Source organism: Talpa occidentalis, unplaced genomic scaffold (assembly GCF_014898055.3).
Source record: "Talpa occidentalis isolate TD23 unplaced genomic scaffold, MPIMG_talOcc4v2.1 talOcc4.10, whole genome shotgun sequence".
Lineage (NCBI taxonomy): Eukaryota > Metazoa > Chordata > Mammalia > Eulipotyphla > Talpidae > Talpa > Talpa occidentalis.
The window spans coordinates 53425362-53446459 of NW_023600993.1; the positions used below are offsets into that span (position 1 = coordinate 53425362).

At 43.0% G+C, this 21098-nt stretch overlaps 2 protein-coding genes across 3 annotated transcripts in view; one reads left to right on the forward strand and one right to left on the reverse strand.

Moving 5' to 3' along the window:
- The window catches only part of EIF4E3 (eukaryotic translation initiation factor 4E family member 3), a 67550-nt gene extending 57513 nt beyond the window's left edge, over positions 1-10037 (reverse strand). Inside the window, exon 1 of one of the 2 annotated variants that reach the window (XM_037492721.2) lies at positions 9989-10037. The gene's annotated coding sequence lies outside the window, so the exon portion shown is untranslated. Of the gene's footprint in view, positions 1-9275; positions 9307-9988 lie in introns of those variants that run through there. The other variant, XM_054695486.1, reaches the window with a different exon arrangement.
- Positions 9830-11121, forward strand: GPR27 (G protein-coupled receptor 27). The gene is given in 2 exon segments (XM_037492747.1): positions 9830-10076; positions 10079-11121. Coding segments are annotated over 2 exon segments (1119 nt in total). The 3' UTR covers positions 10951-11121.
- The last annotated feature ends 9977 nt before the right edge of the window (positions 11122-21098 follow it).

Genomic DNA, 21098 nt, shown 5'->3' on the forward strand with positions numbered 1-21098 from the left:
AACTATAAAAGAGCGCTGAGGCAACTTTAAAAAGACACAAAGGGCCTCCCCAGATGGCACAGCGGTTGAGCACTGGGTTGCGAGGCTGCCCGCAGCCTCTGCAGCACCGGTTCTATCCCCGGCCACCAGTGAGGGTCCCACATGGCGCACAGACCCCTCCTGCCATGCCCGCTGCTCCCTTCAGCAGTGTATTTCGTCGGTCTGCCTGTTCTGCTCCCGCTTTGGCTCTGGTGAATTCTCTCGCCCTCCCGTGCTTCTGACTGTACTCAGTGCTTGTATAAATAAATAAATCAATCTTAAAAAAAAAATAAAAAGACACAAATCAATGGAGAGGATATTTGTTCTTGTGTAGGTAGATGACCGGAGGGTCAGCATTCTTACAAGGAAGAGATAGGGTGTACTTTTGTTTGGAATGTGACCGGATCACTGCAACCCAAGAGCTGACCCAAGAAAGGGAGAGAGCTGTAATACAGAGCCATTTTATTTTTATATTTTGGTGACTGAAGAGCTCATGCCTGTACTGGGGACCCAATACCCACAGACTACACTGGAGGGAGGAGTGCAGACAACCAGGTCTTTTCTCTAGAGAACAACAGGATATTGGGGACCTGAGAGGACAGCAGGGCGCTATGGGAGCAGACAGGTGCTTGCAAGATTGTAAGTTGCTAAAAATTAGCCAAGGATGAAAATTAAAGCAAAATTTAATAACTGGATTACATCAAATTAAAAGGCTCCTTTACAGAGAAAGAAGATTATCAGCAGAACCAAAAGCCAGCCTACTAAATAGGAGAAAATATTTGCATGTCATACATCTGATGAGGGGTTAGTAGTCAAGGGAGCTAAAGAACTTAAGCAACTCAACAACAAGAGACCCCAAAGAACCCAATCCAATGGGCCGAAGATCTGAACAGACACTGCTCCAATGAAGACATGCAGATGGCCAACAGACAGGTGTAAAGGGGTCATTATCACTTAATATTAGGGAAATGCAAATCAAATCCCATTGAACTATCCTCTTACACCTGTAAGAGTGGCTTACATCAAAAGGACTAGTGACAATAAGTGTTGGCAAGGGTATGGAGAAAAAGGAACCCTCACACACATTGGTGGGACTGTAACTGTACAAATATTTTAGAAAAACAGTATGGCGCTTCCTCATAAAACTAAACATAGAACTACCATATGATCCAGCAATCCCACTTCTGGGTATCTATCTGAAGAATATGGAGTCATTCACGTGAAGAGTTACATGCAGCAAAATGTGCAGTATTACTTATTTATTTACTATTTATTTATTTAGATTTTGTTTATTTATTTATACAAGCACTGGGTACATTCAGAAGCGTGGGAGGGTGAGAGGATTCACCAGAGCCAGAGCAGGGAGCAGAGCAGGCAGACTGATGAAGTACACTGCTGAGGGGCGCAGTGGGCGAGGCAGGAGAGGTCTGTGCGCCATGTGGGACCCTCATGGGCAGCCAGGAATCAAACCGGCGCTGCAGAGGCTGTGGGCAGCTTTGCAGCCCAGCACTCAACCACTGCGCCACCAGGGAGGCCCTGTGCAGTATTATTGAAAATAGCAAAGATAACCACCTAAGTGTCTACTAATAAGATGATTGGATAAAGAAGGTGTGTTATATATACACAATGGACTACAACTCAGCTTTTTAAAAAGATGAAATTTTGTAACTTGCAGCAAATGAACTTGGAAGGGATTATGTGAAGCAAAAATCATAAAAAAAAAACAAATATTGGATGATTTCACCTATCTGTACAATATAAGCAAATAAAGCAAATGAATGAATAAATAGATAAAAATAAACCAGATGACATTGACAATAGGACTGAGGTAGTTACCTAGAAGGGCAGAGGGTGGTGTGTAGGAGCAAGGGTAGAGGGGGTCTAATGGATGGAAGGTTTTTTTGGTAAATTTTTTAAAGGAAGATAAATAACCTAAAAAAAGATAAAACTTTGAACTGATTCACCAGCAAAGGAGATGTAGCAACTAAGCACATGAAAAGATACTTAACAAGAACTGTTATTTCCAACCTAGTAGAAATTCTATTCCCAGCCAAACTATTGATTAAATTCTATTCCCAGACAAACTATGGTAAAATAACATGTAAAATCTCTTAAAATCTACCTCCAAAGCATCTTTTTCTGGAAGCGACTGATGTCTGTAAACATGAAATGAAAGAATAAAACAAGAAAAAATGTGAGTCCCAGGTGATGTGACATGGGAAGTGAAGAGACTGGTATGATGTTGAAGGGAAGTGCCAAAGCAACAGCTGTGCAAACTGCTGTCTAGAGAGAAGCCAGAAAATGTAGTTTACAGGAGAAGATAATAAAGGTTCCAAGAGAAATCATGGTAGTTTGGATGATGAGTTTGGCTACACTGGGTGGAACTACATGTTTCTATCAGAAAGTCTGAAGTCAAGGGGGTTATTGACACATGACTTGGGGAAATCACTAGTTTTTAGGGAAAAAAGTTATACTAGTTTTTAGGGGAAAAAAAGTTATAGTTTTTTAGGGAAAAAAACTGTGTACAGTTTAAAAAATGCAGTTGTAAATTGCACTGTATATGGTTCAGCTGTGAACTATGCTATGTGTGGAGTTTTACAACCCCACACCTAATGGATAATGACAAGCCGACTCTAATGTATACTCATTAGACTGGCCTTGTGCCTGTCAGAATGGGGCAGAAGGGTGGAAGGGTTTCTGAGAAATGGAGCCTTTTAACCAAAGTGTCTGTGACAGTGAAATTAGATCTCCTCAAAAATATGCCCAAATGCTATCTTTTATGTGATTTGTTTCACCATCAAATTTGTCTACCCTGTCTCTAAGGTAAAACTGCATTTTTATTTCTACAGATGCTCTCCATAACAATGGTAAGAATTCTGGCCAATGAAAGTGTGTCACGTCCTCTCAGAGATCAATGCAAAGACTGGTGGGGGCAAAATTTATGTCTGTGCGAGGTGTACGTATCTAGAAGGTGGGTATTTTGAAGAACTAAACTTTCTTTTTTAATTATATGAATGTCACTGTAAAACAGGAAATCAGGAAATAGCAGGTGCCTCCCTAAAAATGTGTCTTATGGGCTCTAGTTCTTTAGTTTAGAGCATTTTATAAGGACGTGCCACAAGTCCCTATCTTAGGAAGCATAGTCTCTGTAAATCTCCACAATACAAAGTAACAATAATCAATGCCTTATTTGACTTTTGAATCAATAAGGAAGCATAGGAGAAGATTATAGCAGTGGCAAGTCTGATACATGCTCTCCTTACAATTATTCCACACACAATAAGAGGACATTAAAGAACATCTTGTTCCTATCATTTTAGGCATTCATGTATCCTCCTTGTTCCAGTAGCTGCACAGAATCTTTAAAAAGCAAAATTTAGGATGACAGTATGACTTAACCACTAGAGGGAGTTTAAAGATGTATTAAAGAGAAGAGAAAAGAGGAGAGGGGCCCCATAAAAAGAGATTTTTTTTTCTTACTTGGAGCTATGACTATAACTCTTTTTAAAAAATTATAGAAATAGCAATGCGGTTTTCAGTGGTGATAATATGTTCATGTAGATTTTTGCATCTTTTCAATATCGGAACTGACCCCTTTTCAGGTGATTAAAATATTGACAATTACACAGTGGTTTCTCTCAATTCTGGATCAGGTGATGCAAGCCCAGTTTAATATTAACATGATATTGATAGGTTTTCCTTCAATTATGTATTAGTTGGCACAGGCCTGTATTAAGAATTCAGATGGTAAGGCCAGATTTGCCACTTTGTGCTGTGTGACCATATACTATGTAATTAACTGCTCTAATTAACATATGACTCAAAGTTCTTCATGTGTAAAATGGGGCACAGGGCATTGCAGGAGTAAACCAAGTCCAGGCAAAACACCTCAGTGCATTGCTGGATCTTAAAGATGTTACCAGTGAAAATACACTGCAATATAAAGCTGACTGGAAAGATTTCTTAATTTCTTCTCCCAAGTTCACTTCAGCATCAAAGCATGGAAACGTGAGGCATGGGACGTTCCCAGAGTTGTACAATGATGACCACTACCTAATTTTGGAGCATTTTCATCATCCCCCAAACAAAGCCTGTATCCAGCAGCACTCTCCAGCCCTCTCTATCCTGTGGTTCCTGGTAACTACTAATCTACACTATCTGTGGATTTGCCTATTTTGGGCACTTCGTGTTAATGGTATCATACAATATGTGGCCTTTTGTGTTCCGTTGTATAAATAGATAGCACTTTTTGCTTCATTTATCCATCCATGGACATTTGGATTGTTTCCTCCTTTTGGCTATTATGAAAAAGTTGTTACTTTTGTATAGACTTCTGTGAACCAGTTTTCATTGGGCGTTTACCTAGGAGTGAAATTGCTCCTAGGTAAACACCTAAGGTAACTCTCTGTTTTATTTTTTGAGGACTGCCAAACAATTTTCCAAGCAGCTGCATATCTCTACATTCCCACTAGCATTGTATGAGGGCTCCAATTTCTCCCTATCATCACCAACATTTGTTATTGTCTGTCTTTTTGATAATAGCCATTCTAGTAGATGTGAAATCATATTCCACTATGGCTTTGATTTTCATTTTCATAATGACAAATGATAGTTAAGTACTTTTCATGTGTTTATTGGCCATTTGTATATCTTTTTGAAGAAACAGTATTTGAAAAGCTTTGCTTATTTTTTAATTGGATTGTCTTTTTATTGTTATAAGAGTTTTCTTAATATGTTCTGGATACAAGTCCTTCATCAGATATATAACCTGAAAATATTTTCTTTCATTCCGTAGGCTGTCTTTGCACTTTTTTGACGGTGTTCTTTGAAGCATAAACTTTTAAAACTTTAAGGAAATTCAATCTATTTTTTTTCTTGTTGCCTGTTCTTTTGCTGTTACAGCTGAGAAACCATTGCCTAGTCTAAACTCGCAAAGTTTACTCCTATATTTTCTTCTAAGAGCATTAGTTTTATCTCTTACTTTTAGACCTACAATCTATTTTGATTTTTTTTGTATATGGTGTGAGGTAGAAGTCCAACTTCCTTCTTTTGCATGTGGAGAAAATTGTAGAGTTTTTGCTAAACATGTTTTGCTTCTATCAAAGTGTGACAATATGCCATGCAGATATACATAAATACATTCAGTCATTTATTCAACAAATATATTATGCAGCAAGAATATTTGAGCTATGATAATTTTCATTCTCTATTTTTCCATTTTATTCCTCAAATTCAAGCAGATAGCAGGCTCCAGGCTCCCTGGCATAGAAGAATTTTATGGCAAGGTAGCTTCCTGGATTTCATTACCCAAACACCTAAATTCTGAGGTCAGAGATTCCCAAGGAAATTGACTGATTATATTGTCCAGAAGAACAAGGAAGAACTGGTGTTCTCCCTCTGCCAGAATAGATCAGAAGTACCCAGAGATGAAGGTAGAAGGAGAAGAGGATACTGAGAGAGAAGGGATCTATAGTCAGTTTGCCAGATTTACTGCTGAGGGTTATGAGCATGGAACCATTTAATAGACACAGCCTCAGGCCAGATTCTCAGACACCAAGTCTGGCATAAGGAGGATAAGAGTCACCAAACTATAACTGCTTTTATGGTAGCGGTAATAGTATGACAACTGATTAAACAGCTGATAGGATACTAGCCTCCAGCATCGCCTCCCCCTACTATCCTGAGTGATAATGTATGATGCAATTTGGGTACTGCCCTGGAATGATGGCACATTCTGAAGAAGCAAGAGACTTTATGAAAGAAGCACCAAGATTACATAACTTTTTCTTACAAGCAAGGCACACTGCAACTAGGAGTAAGAAACTGGATTTCTAGAAAGCAGTTATACTTCTCTAGAAAGCAGTTATAGGCACCCTTTTGATTTTATGGACTGGCATTTACACTTGCCACACAAATATTGAAAACCCACTATGTGTAGAGCATCCTTCCAGGGTAAGTTGGGGTGAGGATAAAAAGTCAATCAAGCATAGTAAGACAAGGTATTTATAGTGAGGTAATAGCAACCATGACTAGCTGTGGTTACCATGTATCATGTACCAGCTGAGCACATGCCTATGCTACACTCTAGATGAATGGATCTCATTTAATGGAATAGAAATGTACCCACTGGAAGATGACTGAGCAGGAGCCTGAGGGCTGGACAGGGGAGACTGGTCAAACTGTCTCCCAAGATTACAGTACCCAGGGTAATTATTTCTGTTAAGGTGTTCTAGTTCTTCCCAACAGTCTGGACTTCCACTACCATTCATACCTTCCATATGAGCAACAAAGAAATGATACAGTTGATTTGAGGGGAAAAATCCAACTTTTATAGCTATGTGCAAAACGAAAATTCTGGTTATAAGCAAAATGGAAATTGTTCTTATGGGGGAAGAAAAACCACTCATGGAACTGTTTTTGCTTTGAGATGGAGACACTCAATTCAGTGTCTAAGAAACTATTTTAAATTCTTGTCTGAAGCGTCCTAGAAACAGTAAATGGAAAATAAGTTGATTCTGGCAATGAAATGTTAATAGTTTTTCCTAAAGTATTAATCTACTAAACAAATGTTGCGAATGAAAGAAGCAGGCATATAAATGCTGTGAGAGCCATGATTTATATACTTTCTATTGCTGCTTCTGCTATTTGATTCTAAGCAAATGACTAAACCAAATCTCAAATGCTAAAGAGACGCATACTGAGCCATAAAGAGAAGTTAAAGAGAAATCTAAAGTATGAAAGACTAATTAATGCCTCGTCTTTTGTGTCTTTTTTGAAGAATAAATCTCACCCCATTTGGGGATTCTATAACCCATTTTCTCATATATAAAGTGAACTTCAGGTCCAAGGACACTCAGAAATTACTTGGTCCATTGTCCCATATTTTAAATGGGAACATTTGAGATTCCAAGAGGTTAAGTGATTTGGCCAATAAGATCTCAAATAAATGGGAAGGGTCCAGATCTAGGAAAGAGAAGACCTGGAATCTACTTCCCACCAAGTCATTAATGAGTATGTCTATTTATAAAACTGTTTGACTAGGTTGTTTTTTAAAAAGACTTCCCTCTCTGAAAGGGGTTGAAACTCTGGGAACATAGCATCAGTAGTTTTTGTTTGTTTTTAGAAATTCAATGGCTTTCTTTGCAGTTATGATGAGGAGGCAATCTGCATGGTATTTACCAGTGTGGGTTCTAGAGTCAGACTCTCTACCTTGTAATTCCCACTGTCATATTTACTTGTGGTGAAAATGTGAATAAATTCCTTAACCTGTTGGCCTCATCTACCAAATGAAGATTTTAATACTACTACTACACATGGTCCTTACCATGACCGAATGAAATAACACGTGTCAAGTTTTCAGCACAGTGCTGGCACATAGCAAGTGCTCAATAAATGGAGGTTACCATTACTATCATCCTGGAGGAACCGCAGTTGCTGTCTTTGTGCTTCAAGGCAGATGCAGCCCAAGAGCTAAGGTCCACATCACAGCCAGATCTCATTCTCTGTGGCTCTGTGTGGCCTTAGAAAAAAATACAAAACCATTTTCTGCAGCCTCCTTCCTGATAGTGGTGGCCAATGTCATGCCTGTTATAGGGTAGGACTTCTAGAAAGCTCATCAGAGGGGGCCAACTTAGATGACAGGAACACTTTGTTATTTCTCTCTTTTCCTTCTTTTCGTCTAGAATACAGAAACAAATGGCTGGGTGATCAGCAGCCTACCGTGATAAGGAAGGTAAGAGTAAATGACTTTCAGAGACTTAGGACTTGGCAAATACTGATTGCCAGGCTTGTTTCAGAAATGAGAAAAATAAACTCATTTACATTTTTAAGCTACTAGTATCAAAATGTAATTGCAAACCAAAATGCCCTCCAAAATCTCTTTCTCTTTTCTGTCAACAAGGTATCTGCAGATCTATTTGGACAAGTACTTGCCTTTGGCCACTTAGGGGTTCTATGTCAGGCCCTCATTGGCTCTCTTTTTTTTTTTTTTTTTGCAAAATGTCCAACTCTCTTTGCTATTTAAATGACAGTCTATGGATCGGCAGTGTTAGCATCACTTAAGAACCTGTAAGAAATTCTGTATCTTTGGTTCCATCTCAGACCTATGAATCAGACTTTGCATTTTAACTGGATCCCCACTGTACACACTAAAAGCTGAGGCGCTCGAATAGACTTCCAGGCTCTGTTCCAGCATTCCCCTTAAACACTACTGGCAAAATAATCTTCCTGAAGCATAGCTCTCCTCAATCTCCTCAAAAATCTCCAAGGGCTGCTGACGGCCAACACCTAACCGTTAGCTGTCTTGGAAATTACCACAAAAGTGTCTGCCATGCACACAGTAAGTGGGCAATAATGTTCTCAATTAAAGAAAAAATGAGTGTAGCCTAGAAACAATACATTCCTTAACTCTGGCCTTTCCCTGCAAGGTAGTGGGGACAGTAGTACCAAAAGCAGACGTGGTTCCTGGCCTTCATGGAGCTTGAGAGATTAGTTGGAAAGCCATGATTTTTAAAAGAAAGAAAAATATGTAAAGATAAGTTAGAAATGCTAAGGAGGAAAAGAACGGGCAGTGATAGAGAACAAGACAGGTGGTTGGAAGGGGTGACCTAAAGGTAGGACGCCTGAGGTGCTGGACCAGGCAGCAGGAACAGCGCGAGCCAAGTCCTTAGTTCAGAGTGTTTGAGGATCAGAACAGGGACGGCTCTAGCAGCCATCCCCAGAAAATAGATGTCCTGGGAGGTAGGGGTCATGGGGTTCACCTTCCAAGTCACTTAAGAGAAGATGTGACTCTTTCCCCTTCCCTGGGACACGGTGAAGCGGCGAGCAGGGCACACGGCAGAGTCGCAGTTGAGTCCAGCCCTGGAAATCACGCCCCGAGAGTCAGATCCCAGTTGCCCCACGGACTGGCTCTCAGCTCCCTCGACCTGCACGTCTCTGCTTCCTCAGGTAGAGAGTGGGCTAAGAAGTAACTTTGTAGTTACGGAAACGGCGAGGCGATCCTGCTGCCAAGCTCCCCGGAGGGCTGCCACCCACGTCAGTGCTCACCTGCGCATTGACGGTTACATGGTTATCGTGACGAGGGTCGCGGTTAATTGCTACCAGCTCGCGGGCAGGAGGCTATTCCCGCGCCCCGCTGCTCCTGTGCCCCCTGCGGCCTCCCGACACTGCCCCGCCAGGCAGCCTCTCCCCGCGGCCCCCGCGCACGGCCGCTGTGACCCCAGCGCGGGCGCTGACCGCCGCGGCCGTACCCCCTTTACCTGGGGCCAGACGCGCCTTGTCGCCACCTGGTGTCCTGGGCCCAGCCTCCCTCCCGGCCGCCTCCCGGCCCCACGGCTGCCGCGGCGGCGCCCCCAGCCGGGCCGGGCCCGGGGGGCGCGGGATGCCTCGGCGGGGCTGGCGGCGACGGCCACGCTGCGCGCTCCGGCGGAGGGGAGGGGCTCGGCGGCGGCGGCGGCGGGCCCGGCGGGGGCAGAGCCGCGCGGCGAGGCGGCGGCAGCGGAGGAGGAGGAGAAGGAGAAGGAGGAGGATGCGGGGGTTGCGGGCGGCGCCGCGGCCCGGTCCGCAGTGAAGCCCGCGGCGCCCCAGGCGCAGGGAGTGGCCGTCGCCTCCTGCGCGCACCATTCCTGAGATGGCGGCGCGGCGGCGGCTCGGGGAGCCGAGGAGGGGCCAGGCGGGGGCGGGCTGAGCCCGGCCGGCCCGGGAGCTCGCCCAGGGTCCGCGCGGCGGCTGAGCACGGGCCGGGCGGCCGGCGGGGCGGCGGGGCCGGGCGGGGGCGGGGGGGCCTGGAGCGGAGCGCACGGCGCAGGCCGCGATGGCGAACGCGAGCGAGCCGGGCGGCGGCGGCGAGGCTGCCGCCCTGGGCCTCAAGCTGGCCACGCTCAGCCTGCTGCTGTGCGTGAGCCTGGCGGGCAACGTGCTGTTCGCGCTGCTCATCGTGCGGGAGCGCAGCCTCCACCGCGCCCCGTACTACCTGCTGCTCGACCTGTGCCTGGCCGACGGGCTGCGCGCGCTCGCCTGCCTCCCGGCCGTCATGCTGGCGGCGCGCCGTGCTGCCGCGGCCGCGGGGCGCCGCCGGGCGCGCTGGGCTGCAAGCTGCTCGCCTTTCTGGCCGCGCTCTTCTGCTTCCACGCCGCCTTCCTGCTGCTCGGCGTGGGCGTCACCCGCTACCTGGCCATCGCGCACCACCGCTTCTACGCCGAGCGCCTGGCCGGCTGGCCGTGCGCCGCCATGCTGGTGTGCGCCGCCTGGGCGCTGGCGCTGGCCGCGGCCTTCCCGCCCGTGCTGGACGGCGGCGGCGACGAGGAGGAAGGGCCGTGCGCCCTGGAGCAGCGGCCCGACGGCACCCCCGGCGCGCTCGGCTTCCTGCTGCTGCTGGCCGTGGTCGTGGGCGCCACGCACCTCGTCTACCTCCGCCTGCTCTTCTTCATCCACGACCGCCGCAAGATGCGGCCCGCCCGCCTGGTGCCGGCCGTCAGCCACGACTGGACCTTCCACGGCCCCGGCGCCACCGGCCAGGCGGCCGCCAACTGGACGGCCGGCTTTGGTCGCGGGCCCACGCCGCCCGCGCTGGTGGGCATCCGGCCCGTGGGGCCCGGCCGCGGCGCGCGCCGCCTGCTCGTGCTGGAAGAGTTCAAGACCGAGAAGAGGCTGTGCAAGATGTTCTACGCCGTCACGCTGCTCTTCCTGCTCCTCTGGGGGCCCTACGTCGTGGCCAGTTACCTGCGGGTGTTGGTGCGGCCCGGCGCGGTCCCCCAGGCCTACCTGACGGCCTCGGTGTGGCTGACCTTCGCGCAGGCCGGCATCAACCCCCTCGTGTGCTTCCTCTTCAACAGAGAGCTGAGGGACTGCTTCAGGGCCCAGTTCCCCTGCTGCCAGAGCCCCCGGACCACCCAGGCCACCCTGCCCTGCGACTTGAAAGGCATTGGTTTATAAAGGGCTCTCCTGCCACGTCCACCCCCCACCCAGCCTCTCCTTTTGGCTTGGACAGTGACGTCATTCCCCCTCCTGCCCCCTTTTTAATTTTCTAAGCTGCCTTCAAAACGACTTTCAGAGTGGACGAGCAATTGGATTGTACAGACTCCTTTTCGCGGGGTGGGGCGGGGCGTGGGGGTGCGGGGTGGGTTTCTATGTTTCAGTCCTAGCCCAGTTTCCTGTATTTGTCTATTTTCATTCCGACAATGGACTCTGGAGTCTTTGTGTTGGTACTGAGGTCTTTCCTTCCATGTGTTACTGCTTTTTTTCTTTTTTAACTAAAGGGTACACTAATTTTCTTCATGCAGTGTTTCCTAAAGACCATGGCCAGTTTTCTACAGAAGCTATTTTTGACAATTTCAAATGGCATTCCATTTGGTGGTGAAGAAGAGGAACCTAGGGAAGTTCACAGGTCCACTTCTTTGAGGGTCTTGCATCGGAAGCAGGAGAGGACAAGGGTGGGGAATCAGTTCCCTCGGCATGGCCGGCCTTGGGCTCAGTTGCGCTTTGAAAGTGTGGGACGCTGTCCGGTGTGGACGTTGAATGGGAAGAGCAGACGCGGAGGGCATGGCAAGGCAGTCGTTTTGTGAGCGGTGACAAGATGTGTTTCCTACCTAACTTTCTGCTAGCAGAAAATACACCTCAGCGACAACTGCTCTCTGTATTATACCAATCTTGACTGGAAACATTTCTGTAAAATTGTGACTTTTAAACGAGTAAAAAGTGTTTGGTTAGTAATGGTGTGGAGAAAATACAGTATTGCATGATTTTGTTATGTGCTAATTGTGGGTGGTTCACGGATTGGAAGGACTCTGAGAAGCAAAGAATTAAATAAATCACAATTGTTTGGGTACTTTTTGCCAATAAAAATTGAAATGATTTTGTGGAAACAGCTTGTGCTTTGAGAATCTCAGTTTTATTCTGTCTTATGAAACTAATTTTGACTTTGAAAATTGTTCTTTTGTTCATGATATAAATGAATGGAATATAATGATACTCTTCTAGAAGACAAAGCATTTCCTTAAAATGTTTGCTAGGTTAAGCTGTGCTGTTCCATTGATGGTTATTTTAAATTAATGATGAGAACTGTAATTTTAAATACTATTTCTTTGTAGACAAATTATAATCAAATTGAAAGACTAAATTCTGCAAGTACTGTATAATATTTTTTGCTTACAATGCAACATTTTTATTGTACCTTCCGTTTTGAGGATTTATATCTGTATTTCTCTTTGCATTATACAAATATACCAGTATTTTCACTCTGGAGTGTTTTTTGTTGTTGTTGTTGCTGTTGAGGTTCTGACTGGCATGAATACTCATCTACATATGTTACTCATGTTTTATTTTCTTTTCAGTGCATGCTTTTCAATCTCAGGTTTTGTTGATTGACCATCAGCATATCTAAGACATGTGGAGACTTGTTAACTTAAAATGCAAGGTAAAGATCTGCAACTCCCCTTTTTGAAGAAGCAGTAGACATGTACACTGCTTGAAAACTTTTCTATAAAGATATAGAATGGTGAATAAAGTGGTTGTTTTAATAAAATAGTTTAAAAATGGATATAGTAAATATATTAAGATTTATTTGAAGATAATGTAAACTACTAAATATCCAACCCAAATGGGAAACATCATAAGAGTGTAAGACCAATTTAACTCATATCTGGTAATGTTTAACATTATTTCATTTTGTCTGTAAAAGTCCATTAGTCTGTGCAAACAATTTCACCTTTGGAAAATATGAGTAACCATTACTCTGTGTTTTCCTTGGGTGATAAGAACTGGTGAACCTTACTATTCAAGGGCCATCCACCAGTTATGTCAGCTACCTAATGTCAGGGACATTCAGGAAGGGAATCTCTAACTTCCACCCACCTAAGTGATTCAGGTTCAAAAAGTAGAAATCATAAGCCTATGTGATACTTGGAATAGTTGGTACCTGGCAGTACAAGAACTTTGTGGTCGACCCTCACAATTCTAGCCTTGGGTGGTGATTCTGTGCAGAAACCACCAGCTGCCTGTGTGATCTCGATTTTATCGATATTTTTTCACATAACCCAGTGATTCTTGAATTTTAACTTTTTTTTAACATTTATAAGAATTACTTTATTTTTTTTTATAATAATGGTCCTTATTTCTTTTTTTAGCAATAATTTTTTTTTTTTAATTTTTTTTTTTTTTTTAAGATTTATTTATTTATACAAGCACTGGGTACAGTCAGAAGCGCGGGAGGGTGAGAGAATTCACCAGAGCCAGAGCAGGGAGCAGAGCAGGCAGAAGGACCTAAGTACACTGCTGAGGGGAGCAGCGGGCGGGACCCTCCCCCGGTGGCCGGGGAGCAGCCGGGGATCAAACCGGCGCTGCAGAGTCTGTGGGCAGCTTCGCAACCCAGCGCTCAACCGCTGCGCCACCGGGGAGGCCCTATAAGAATTACTTTATAAGTGTAAGGTAAGTGTCCAGAGATGTGTGCTAACAGTGCCCAGATATAAGACATGTCGTTCTCAAGAGGGATTGATGTGCACTCAGGAAAGAGCAGACGCTGGCGGTACCTCCAGGACTTTGTTCAAATGGTAACCTTAGTTATGTGTACAAACTGGGTTGTCTGGTTTGATTTGGTCTGGTTTTATTCTGATTAGATGGATGATTTCTAATGAGCATTCAGGTGAAAGTAATGAGAAGGGACAGTCAGCTGTAAGAGAAAAAGAAGAAGAGTAGTGAAACAAGTTAGCCTAAAAAACAATGTGTTGGGGCTAGCCCCTCAACACCTCAACAGCCTCTGGGATCAATCTAGTAACATGTACTTTGTTAATTATATTAATAAAATTATCAAGGGATGGCTGAGTCTCAGAATATTTATTATACCAGGATAGGCATAATGTATTTGGGGAAAACGTCCATTAAAATGGTCCATTTTGCTTATTTGGGAAGTTAATTTAGCCCAAACAGTGATATAAATGAATTATTATTAGCAATAAAAAATTGACTTCTTGCATATATAATCTTCACTGCAAGTTTTATCATGGAATTATTAGGTAAAAATGAGCAATTTTTAGGTCTTTTGATATAAATAAGTAGCTTTACTGAAAGATTATATCTACAAATTTCTACCTGATCATGTTCATTTTTTTTAAATGAAATAGCTTGAGTGGGGAAGCATATAAAAATCAATAACGAATTAATAAATAGTGACAAATAATAGTCTCTGTAGCCACCAAGCCTTGCCAAATATTGTCAGTTTGCCACATTGATCTCTGCTTTCCTTTTTCCTTTCATTTCTTCCTATTTTTCCCTTTTTCCATCCTTCCCTCCCTGCCGTTACTTTTCGCCTTTCCCTTTAAAAAAAAAAAAAGAAAGAAAGAAAACATGACAGGGCTTGTTTTTTGCAGGTGAATTATTGGGTTGGTGGAATGGGGTTCTATCCTTTACTATGCTTTTTTAAAAGATTTATTTTTATTTATTTATACAAGAACTGGGGTACAGGCCAGATGCACAGGAGGGTGAGAGGATTCACCAGAGACAGAGCGGGGAACGGAACAGGCAGACTGACGAAATACACTGCTGAGGGGAGCAGCGGGAGTGACAGGAGAGGTCTGCTGCACCATGTGGGACACTTGCCAGCTGGCTGGGATCAAACCGGCGCTGCAGAGGCTGCGGACAGCTTCACAGCGTGGTGCTCAACCACCTGCGCCACCAGGAAGGCCCTATCCAAGTCCTACAGAGTTAAGGGCAAACATCTCTGCCAGCCACAGGCTTTCACAGTGTGGCTCCTCCACACCCTGGCCCCATCCTCCCCTTGTATTGCTGTCTCTCCCTTCTCTGATATCTTTTATAAGCTCCACCTAGAAAACCCATCTTCCCTTCTCTGCCTGGGAATCCCTCACCTAGCCCTCGCGGGCATGCGAAATATTTAAGTGGACTGGCGTGGGTACCTTGTACAACTGGATCACTGGGTCCTGGTTGAACTTTGGGTCTGCTGAACCTGGATCCAAGACTTCTGGAAGAACTTCTTCCTCCAGCCAACCCCTTCTGGGTTCTCAAGGTACATTGTGTTTACCGCCACAGAATCTGCACACGTACATGAGTCACACCATGGGCTCTTGGCTCCCTTCTCAGGTGCATCTTCTCCCAATCCCTGCTCAGGCCCTGTAGCCCAGTTGCTCCAAGTAACTGACAGTGCCCTGAACAGATCATCCTGTTCACATCTTGGCAGGAATTGTTCCTTGCGTCCAAAATCTTCACTCCCTTTCCCCGCAACTTATCTGCTTGTTCAGCTTTCAAACATAAAGAGTGAACTTCTAGACATAGAGGGTAAACTTCTTGCCTCTACAGAGAAGGGGGAAAGTGTCCCAGTGCAGGTCCTGCAAGACTCTCAAGGCTCCAAATTTAGTCATTAGAGCTAAATGCTATGGCAGACTGAGTAGCAGACTTATTGTTTAAAGAGCATTTTGAGTTGTCTGTGCAGAAGTGGCTGGACTTATATAATACAGCAGACCCAAAATATTGTTCCGCATTCATCTGTCACTCTCTGTGTTCTACTAAGACCTCTGGACTGCAGGACCCCATCTATGAGAGGTAAATGAGGTAATGGGAAACTGTCTCTGCCCACCCAAATCTTAGCCGCATATAAACACTGCTTACACTTTACACTGCTTATTAGCCGCTTCCGGGGTAATTAAAAAAGGAAACTTGATCTGAGTCCAAAATATTCTTTATGCTTTTTCTCCTATTTGGACAAGAGTTTTGGGGTCAATCAAGCAAAGATCCCTCTTGCTCTCCCACTTCCTTTCTTTTGGTGGATATTTTTTGGTGGGGATGTGATACCTGGTGCTGCAGCCACCATTTTGCACCAGGAGAAGGGAGATTAACAAGACAGTGAAAAATAGTAGTCCAGAAAGATAAAAATAAAAAACAGGCACCCATTTTAATATTGTTGAGTTGCTTAACCAAATGAGCAACCTCCTATCTCTAGACTTCTGATATTGAAATAAAAGCTATTATTTCTGCTACTAATATTCAGGGAGCCTGTTATTTGAAGCAACAATTATTAAAGCAAAAGATAAAGCAACAATACATAAAACTACTCTATCTTCTCTATTCTCTTGATGTCCTGGAACTGTATTCACAGATTTTTAAAAATTAAGACTCCTTAATTCAGTTTTTACAACTATCAGATCATGTAGCTTGCTATTTAATTGTTAAACTGTCTCTCAAAAATAATCATATAAATTTGACTTGCTTTTTCAGATTAAAATAAAAATTCTGTTTAATTGCATGTTATAATATCTTTTTGATTAGTGCCTGTTTAAGCTTTTTGATATTATAAGTCTTACTTCAGGCATCTGAAAGCCACCTGAATGAATCTAATCAATGGGTACTGAAAACTAGTAAGAAACCAGTTCCTGTGGTGGCCAGGGCAGGAGGACACAGGAATAAGGAAGGTCCAATTCTCTTGCTAACAAGTTAGCTAGCCAGTCAAACAAACTTGGCAAATGTGCCCAAAACCATAACACAAGACAGAACACAGCAAATGCCAAAGGAGGGATCTAGATAAAGAGCTCAGGGATAACAAGGAGCTCAGACATCCTAATAGATTGTCTAGAAAGGGCCCTCAGCATCCTGCCTCAGCTTACCTAACTGAGGAAAGCAGGAAAAATCAGAAAATTGAAATGAAAATTGTCCGCGCTCCATCTGCCCTCTCCTCCTAGCTTCTTACTTTTCTTTCTGACTTCCACATGCTCCTCACTCCAGACTTTGTTTTTAAAGGAAGTCTCTAAAACCATTTAATTCTCACTGGAAAGTTTTCTATTGCAATTCTATCCAACGATTCAAGCCCAATAAGGAAGGCAGTCAATTCAATGGAGGAAGTTTGTTACATCAAATCTTGTGGCAAGGAGAGCCAGCGAAGACCCTATTGATGAGAAATTTCAGAATGGAATACAAATCACACAGGTAGCCCATAAAAAGACCACCCTACTCCCTTCACAAAGAAAGGGGAGTAGCAGGTTTACACTACAGAAAAGCGTATTATGTGCTTTCGGTGAAGAGAAAAGGAGGAGAAAAGGCTTAAAGTAGGTACTCAACCCACCCGGTATCCCGGCTGCAGGCACTTAAGATAAACAGCCTGAAATTCATGTCTGAAAGCCTGAAGTCTGGATGGCACTTCAAATCACACATGCAAACATGTTTTCAGTTGTTATGTCAAGGCATAAATGCAATCCTCTTTTTTCTCAGTAACATTAAAGAGACAGGTAAAGTAAAGCTATTATTGAGTTGGTTTCTAGGAGGAGTAATTTAGCCATTTATAAATTGTTTGAAGTGACCAGCCTACTCAAAATGGAGAGCATGGAAACTGTCAGAAAAGTGTGTATTTAAACATTTCCTGAATACATTTGCATCACCTGAAGTATTCCAGTCTGTATAGCTTTCTAGGATGGAAATTTCATTTTCTGCCAGGATGTGTTATCTGAGAAGGACACATTGATTTTTTGGTTACAACCTGCGCTGGAACCTGCAGAGTGCAATCAATGGCTTCATTTTCCTGAAGATACAGGTGTGCTGTAATTTTGAAAGGCTTTGAAAAATTATTAAAGTTTTGATACCAACTTAATACAAGCCTTATTAAAATATTCTCTGGAGATCATGAAATTTAAAATGCATGAGGTGGAACTTTTCCTTGTCTTTTAACGTACTCTTTTCCTTTCATTCACCCCTATATATTCGCCATATATTTCCTCAGTATTGACCAATTTGCATGGCAATGTGCTCGGTAGAAAAGGAAGATGGAGAAGAGATAGGAAAGATCCTGTCACAGGTATTCATTGCACAAAGCGATAAAAAGAGTATAAGTGTGTAGTTCTTTTAACCCACAGTCACGATCAGTTTAATTTGCATATCTATCTTGAGGAATTATGGGATACCCAGAGCTATTTCTAGAACTTGATTTGCATAATTGTTTTAATCCTTTATGAGGATGGTGATGTGTGGTCTGACAAAAGATTTTTTTTTAATTTGTAAGTTACCTTATAAGTTTTATAAAGATATTAGAATTAAATACCTTTAGATATATATTTAATAACCTTCCTCTATTGAAAGGAACACAATTATACAAAGGCATGATTAGTCTTCTGCTAATGGCATATTACTTTACTTTTTGCTAATTGGAAAAACAGCCTGGTTCACCGAAAGTTTGTCACTTAAAGTTTATTCGTTTTTCATTTTTTATACCATCTTTTTGGTGAGATTAAAATTCTTTTAAATATCATAAGAAAAATTACAGATATAATGGGCCTCTGTGACTTTCCCTGTCCCTAAAATTTCTTAATTCATGGGTAAATAACATCTTTGGGTTTAGAATTGTGCAGCAAGTAATGGTGTTTGAGACATTAATGCTCTTGTGACCAAAGTATATAAATAAGTTTATTTCTGATCAGTTTTCTGATTTGAATATTCTTCTTCCATTTGGATACTGCATTGTTAAGCTATCATTTCAGGAATGTGGTAAAGGGGAAAAACTCCATTTTGAATGTTGGAACACTGATAGCTCTAATTCAGTCTACTCGCCACCCCATTCTTTCTGTTCCACACCTGGACTAACCAGACCCCGGCAGGTAAGCCTGTCCCAGTCCTGTCTCCTAGGAAAAACTGACCAAAGTGTCTCCATATAGCCACTTGAACTGACTTGCATGGCGTGAATGAAACATTTTGTAACTTCCTCTTGGGTCTGTTTGGTATCATCAGTCCCAACATACAAAACAATTTTGGGTGGAAGGATCACCCCACCCTCTACAGGGCAAGCACTAAACAAGAACAGAAAAACAATGTTTTAAAGATAATGGAAGTATAAAGTACAACAACATGATGCATTTTTAATTTTTTTCTTAAAGATTTATTTATTTATTTATTTATTTATTTATTTATTATTTATTTATTTATTTATACATACAAGCACTGGGCACAGTCAGAAGCGCGGGAGGGTAAGAGAACTCACCAGAGCCAGAGCGGGGAGCAGAACAGGCAGAAGGACCGAAGTACACTGCTGAGGGGAGCGGCGGGCACAGCGGGCGAGGCAGGAGAGTTCTGTCGCACCATGTGGGACACTCGCTGCCGGCTGGGGATCGAACTGGCACTGCAGAGGCTGTGGGTAGCCTTGCAGCCTGACGCCCAACCGCTGCGCCACCAAGGGAGGCCCTGCATTTTTTAAAAGAATGATTCCGTTTGTATTTGTTGGTGGAAAAGCTTTAACTGAGACCCAAAATATGAGTGGCTTCTTTCTCTGGGGCTCAAAGGCATTGCTTTAGGACATCCATCCAGCAACCCAGTTGGTGGGTCAGCTGTACTGTCATCTTTCTCTGGGTCCAAAGCAGTGGATCTACTGAAGACCAAGTAGAGTACAATTTTAAGCAAGTGAGGTACATTACTTCTGCTCATGCTCACTGCTAAGGACTTAGACATATGGTCACACCTAGCCAAGGGAAGCTGGTAAAGGCAGAATGGAGATGTCTAGATGTGCCCAGCTAAAGCCCTGTGCCCAGCTAAAACCACTGAGGGGTGAGAGAGAACAGAGAAACATGAGGGAAGAAAAGGGTGAAAATATATTCATGAATTTATAAATTGCAGAAGACGATTGGATTCTGCCAGCCGTGTCTTCCATTCAGGGACTCTCCCCTCCTTCTAACTGAATCCAGGAAAATTAATGGAGAATATTAAGATTTGCTGTCCAAAGGACTGAGGATTGCAGACAACATTGAATTCCCGGGAAATAATCACAAGGCCATAGTTAGCAACATTCTTCTGTCTCTTACTTTGAGCAGCAAATATTTTCTTTAAAAGTTTCCACCCACAAGTGCAAATATTTCTTTGTAGATGCACATCATGGGCCGAAAATACTCTGCTCTCCTGTTTCAAATTCCATCTTGGAATTTTGAAAATATATCTCAAGAGTAAATGTTGAGGACTAGTATATGTCAGTCAGTGGAAGACCTTGGCATCATCATTTAAAGAAAAACGGCTGATGCTGATAGCCCACAGGTTGGGGCTATTTCCTATAAGGAATAGTGACAACTGGATTCTATCAAGAAGGGACCAAATCTATTTGCTACAAGACAATATGGTGGGGGGGGGGGTGGCACTCAGGGGCCAGTAGACCTGGCACATGCCTGGCACTTGATAAGATACTGGATGATGGATATATGAAGTGTCTTTATTCAGTTTTATTTTTGTTCAGAAATTTCCATCATTAAACATGTTTTTTGTTTTGTTTTTGCTTTTTGTTTCACAGCAGCTTCAATCTTGTCTATGGAGAACAGATCTGTTCCCAGTCATGTCAAGGAGACTCAATTTGTGAAACTTCTCAATAGTTTTTCAAATCTAACTTAATAAAACTATTTCTTCCAATTTTCTTATAAAACTTTTGAGTTTCTGCAACAATTGTTTCTATAAATTATATCGCATTTTAATCAAAATGTTTGGATTTAAACATTTTGGCAATTTACTTAGAAATGCACTTTAAAGATGTAAAATCTTTCATCTAGGATGAAATTTACTTTACTTGAGTCCTTTTCCTTCAACTTTAAAGGATTACTTAATGTAAAACTTTCCTCCTTGAAACAGAGCTGACATATAACTATGTAAAGCTTATCAAATGTTTACCTTTCTACTACTCTAAATACAATTATTTTTTATTCTTAGGATGACAATTTTGTAAAACCCATTTGGGGTTTTAACTTTTTAAAATATTGTCTTTCTTCATTTTGATTGATACTGAAACAAAAATTTATCATTAAATAAGGTCAAGCAGACACAAAGTATCTTTGGACTAACGCAGGGGTTCTCACTCACTGGAGGGGACAATTTGTCCCTACCATGCCCCAGGAGACACTTGGTTATGTCTGGAGACATTTGGGGTTGATATAAGAAAGGGTGTCTACTGGCATCTAATGGATAGAGGTCGTGGGTGCTGCAATCATCCCACAACGAACAAGACAGTCTCCCAAACACAGAATTATCTGGCCCAGAGCCAGAAAGGTTGAGGTTGAGACTCCCTGGACTTAAGTGAGAGAGAGTGCCTGAAGACACTTGCCACAGTTGCCCCTCCAAGGATCAGGCCT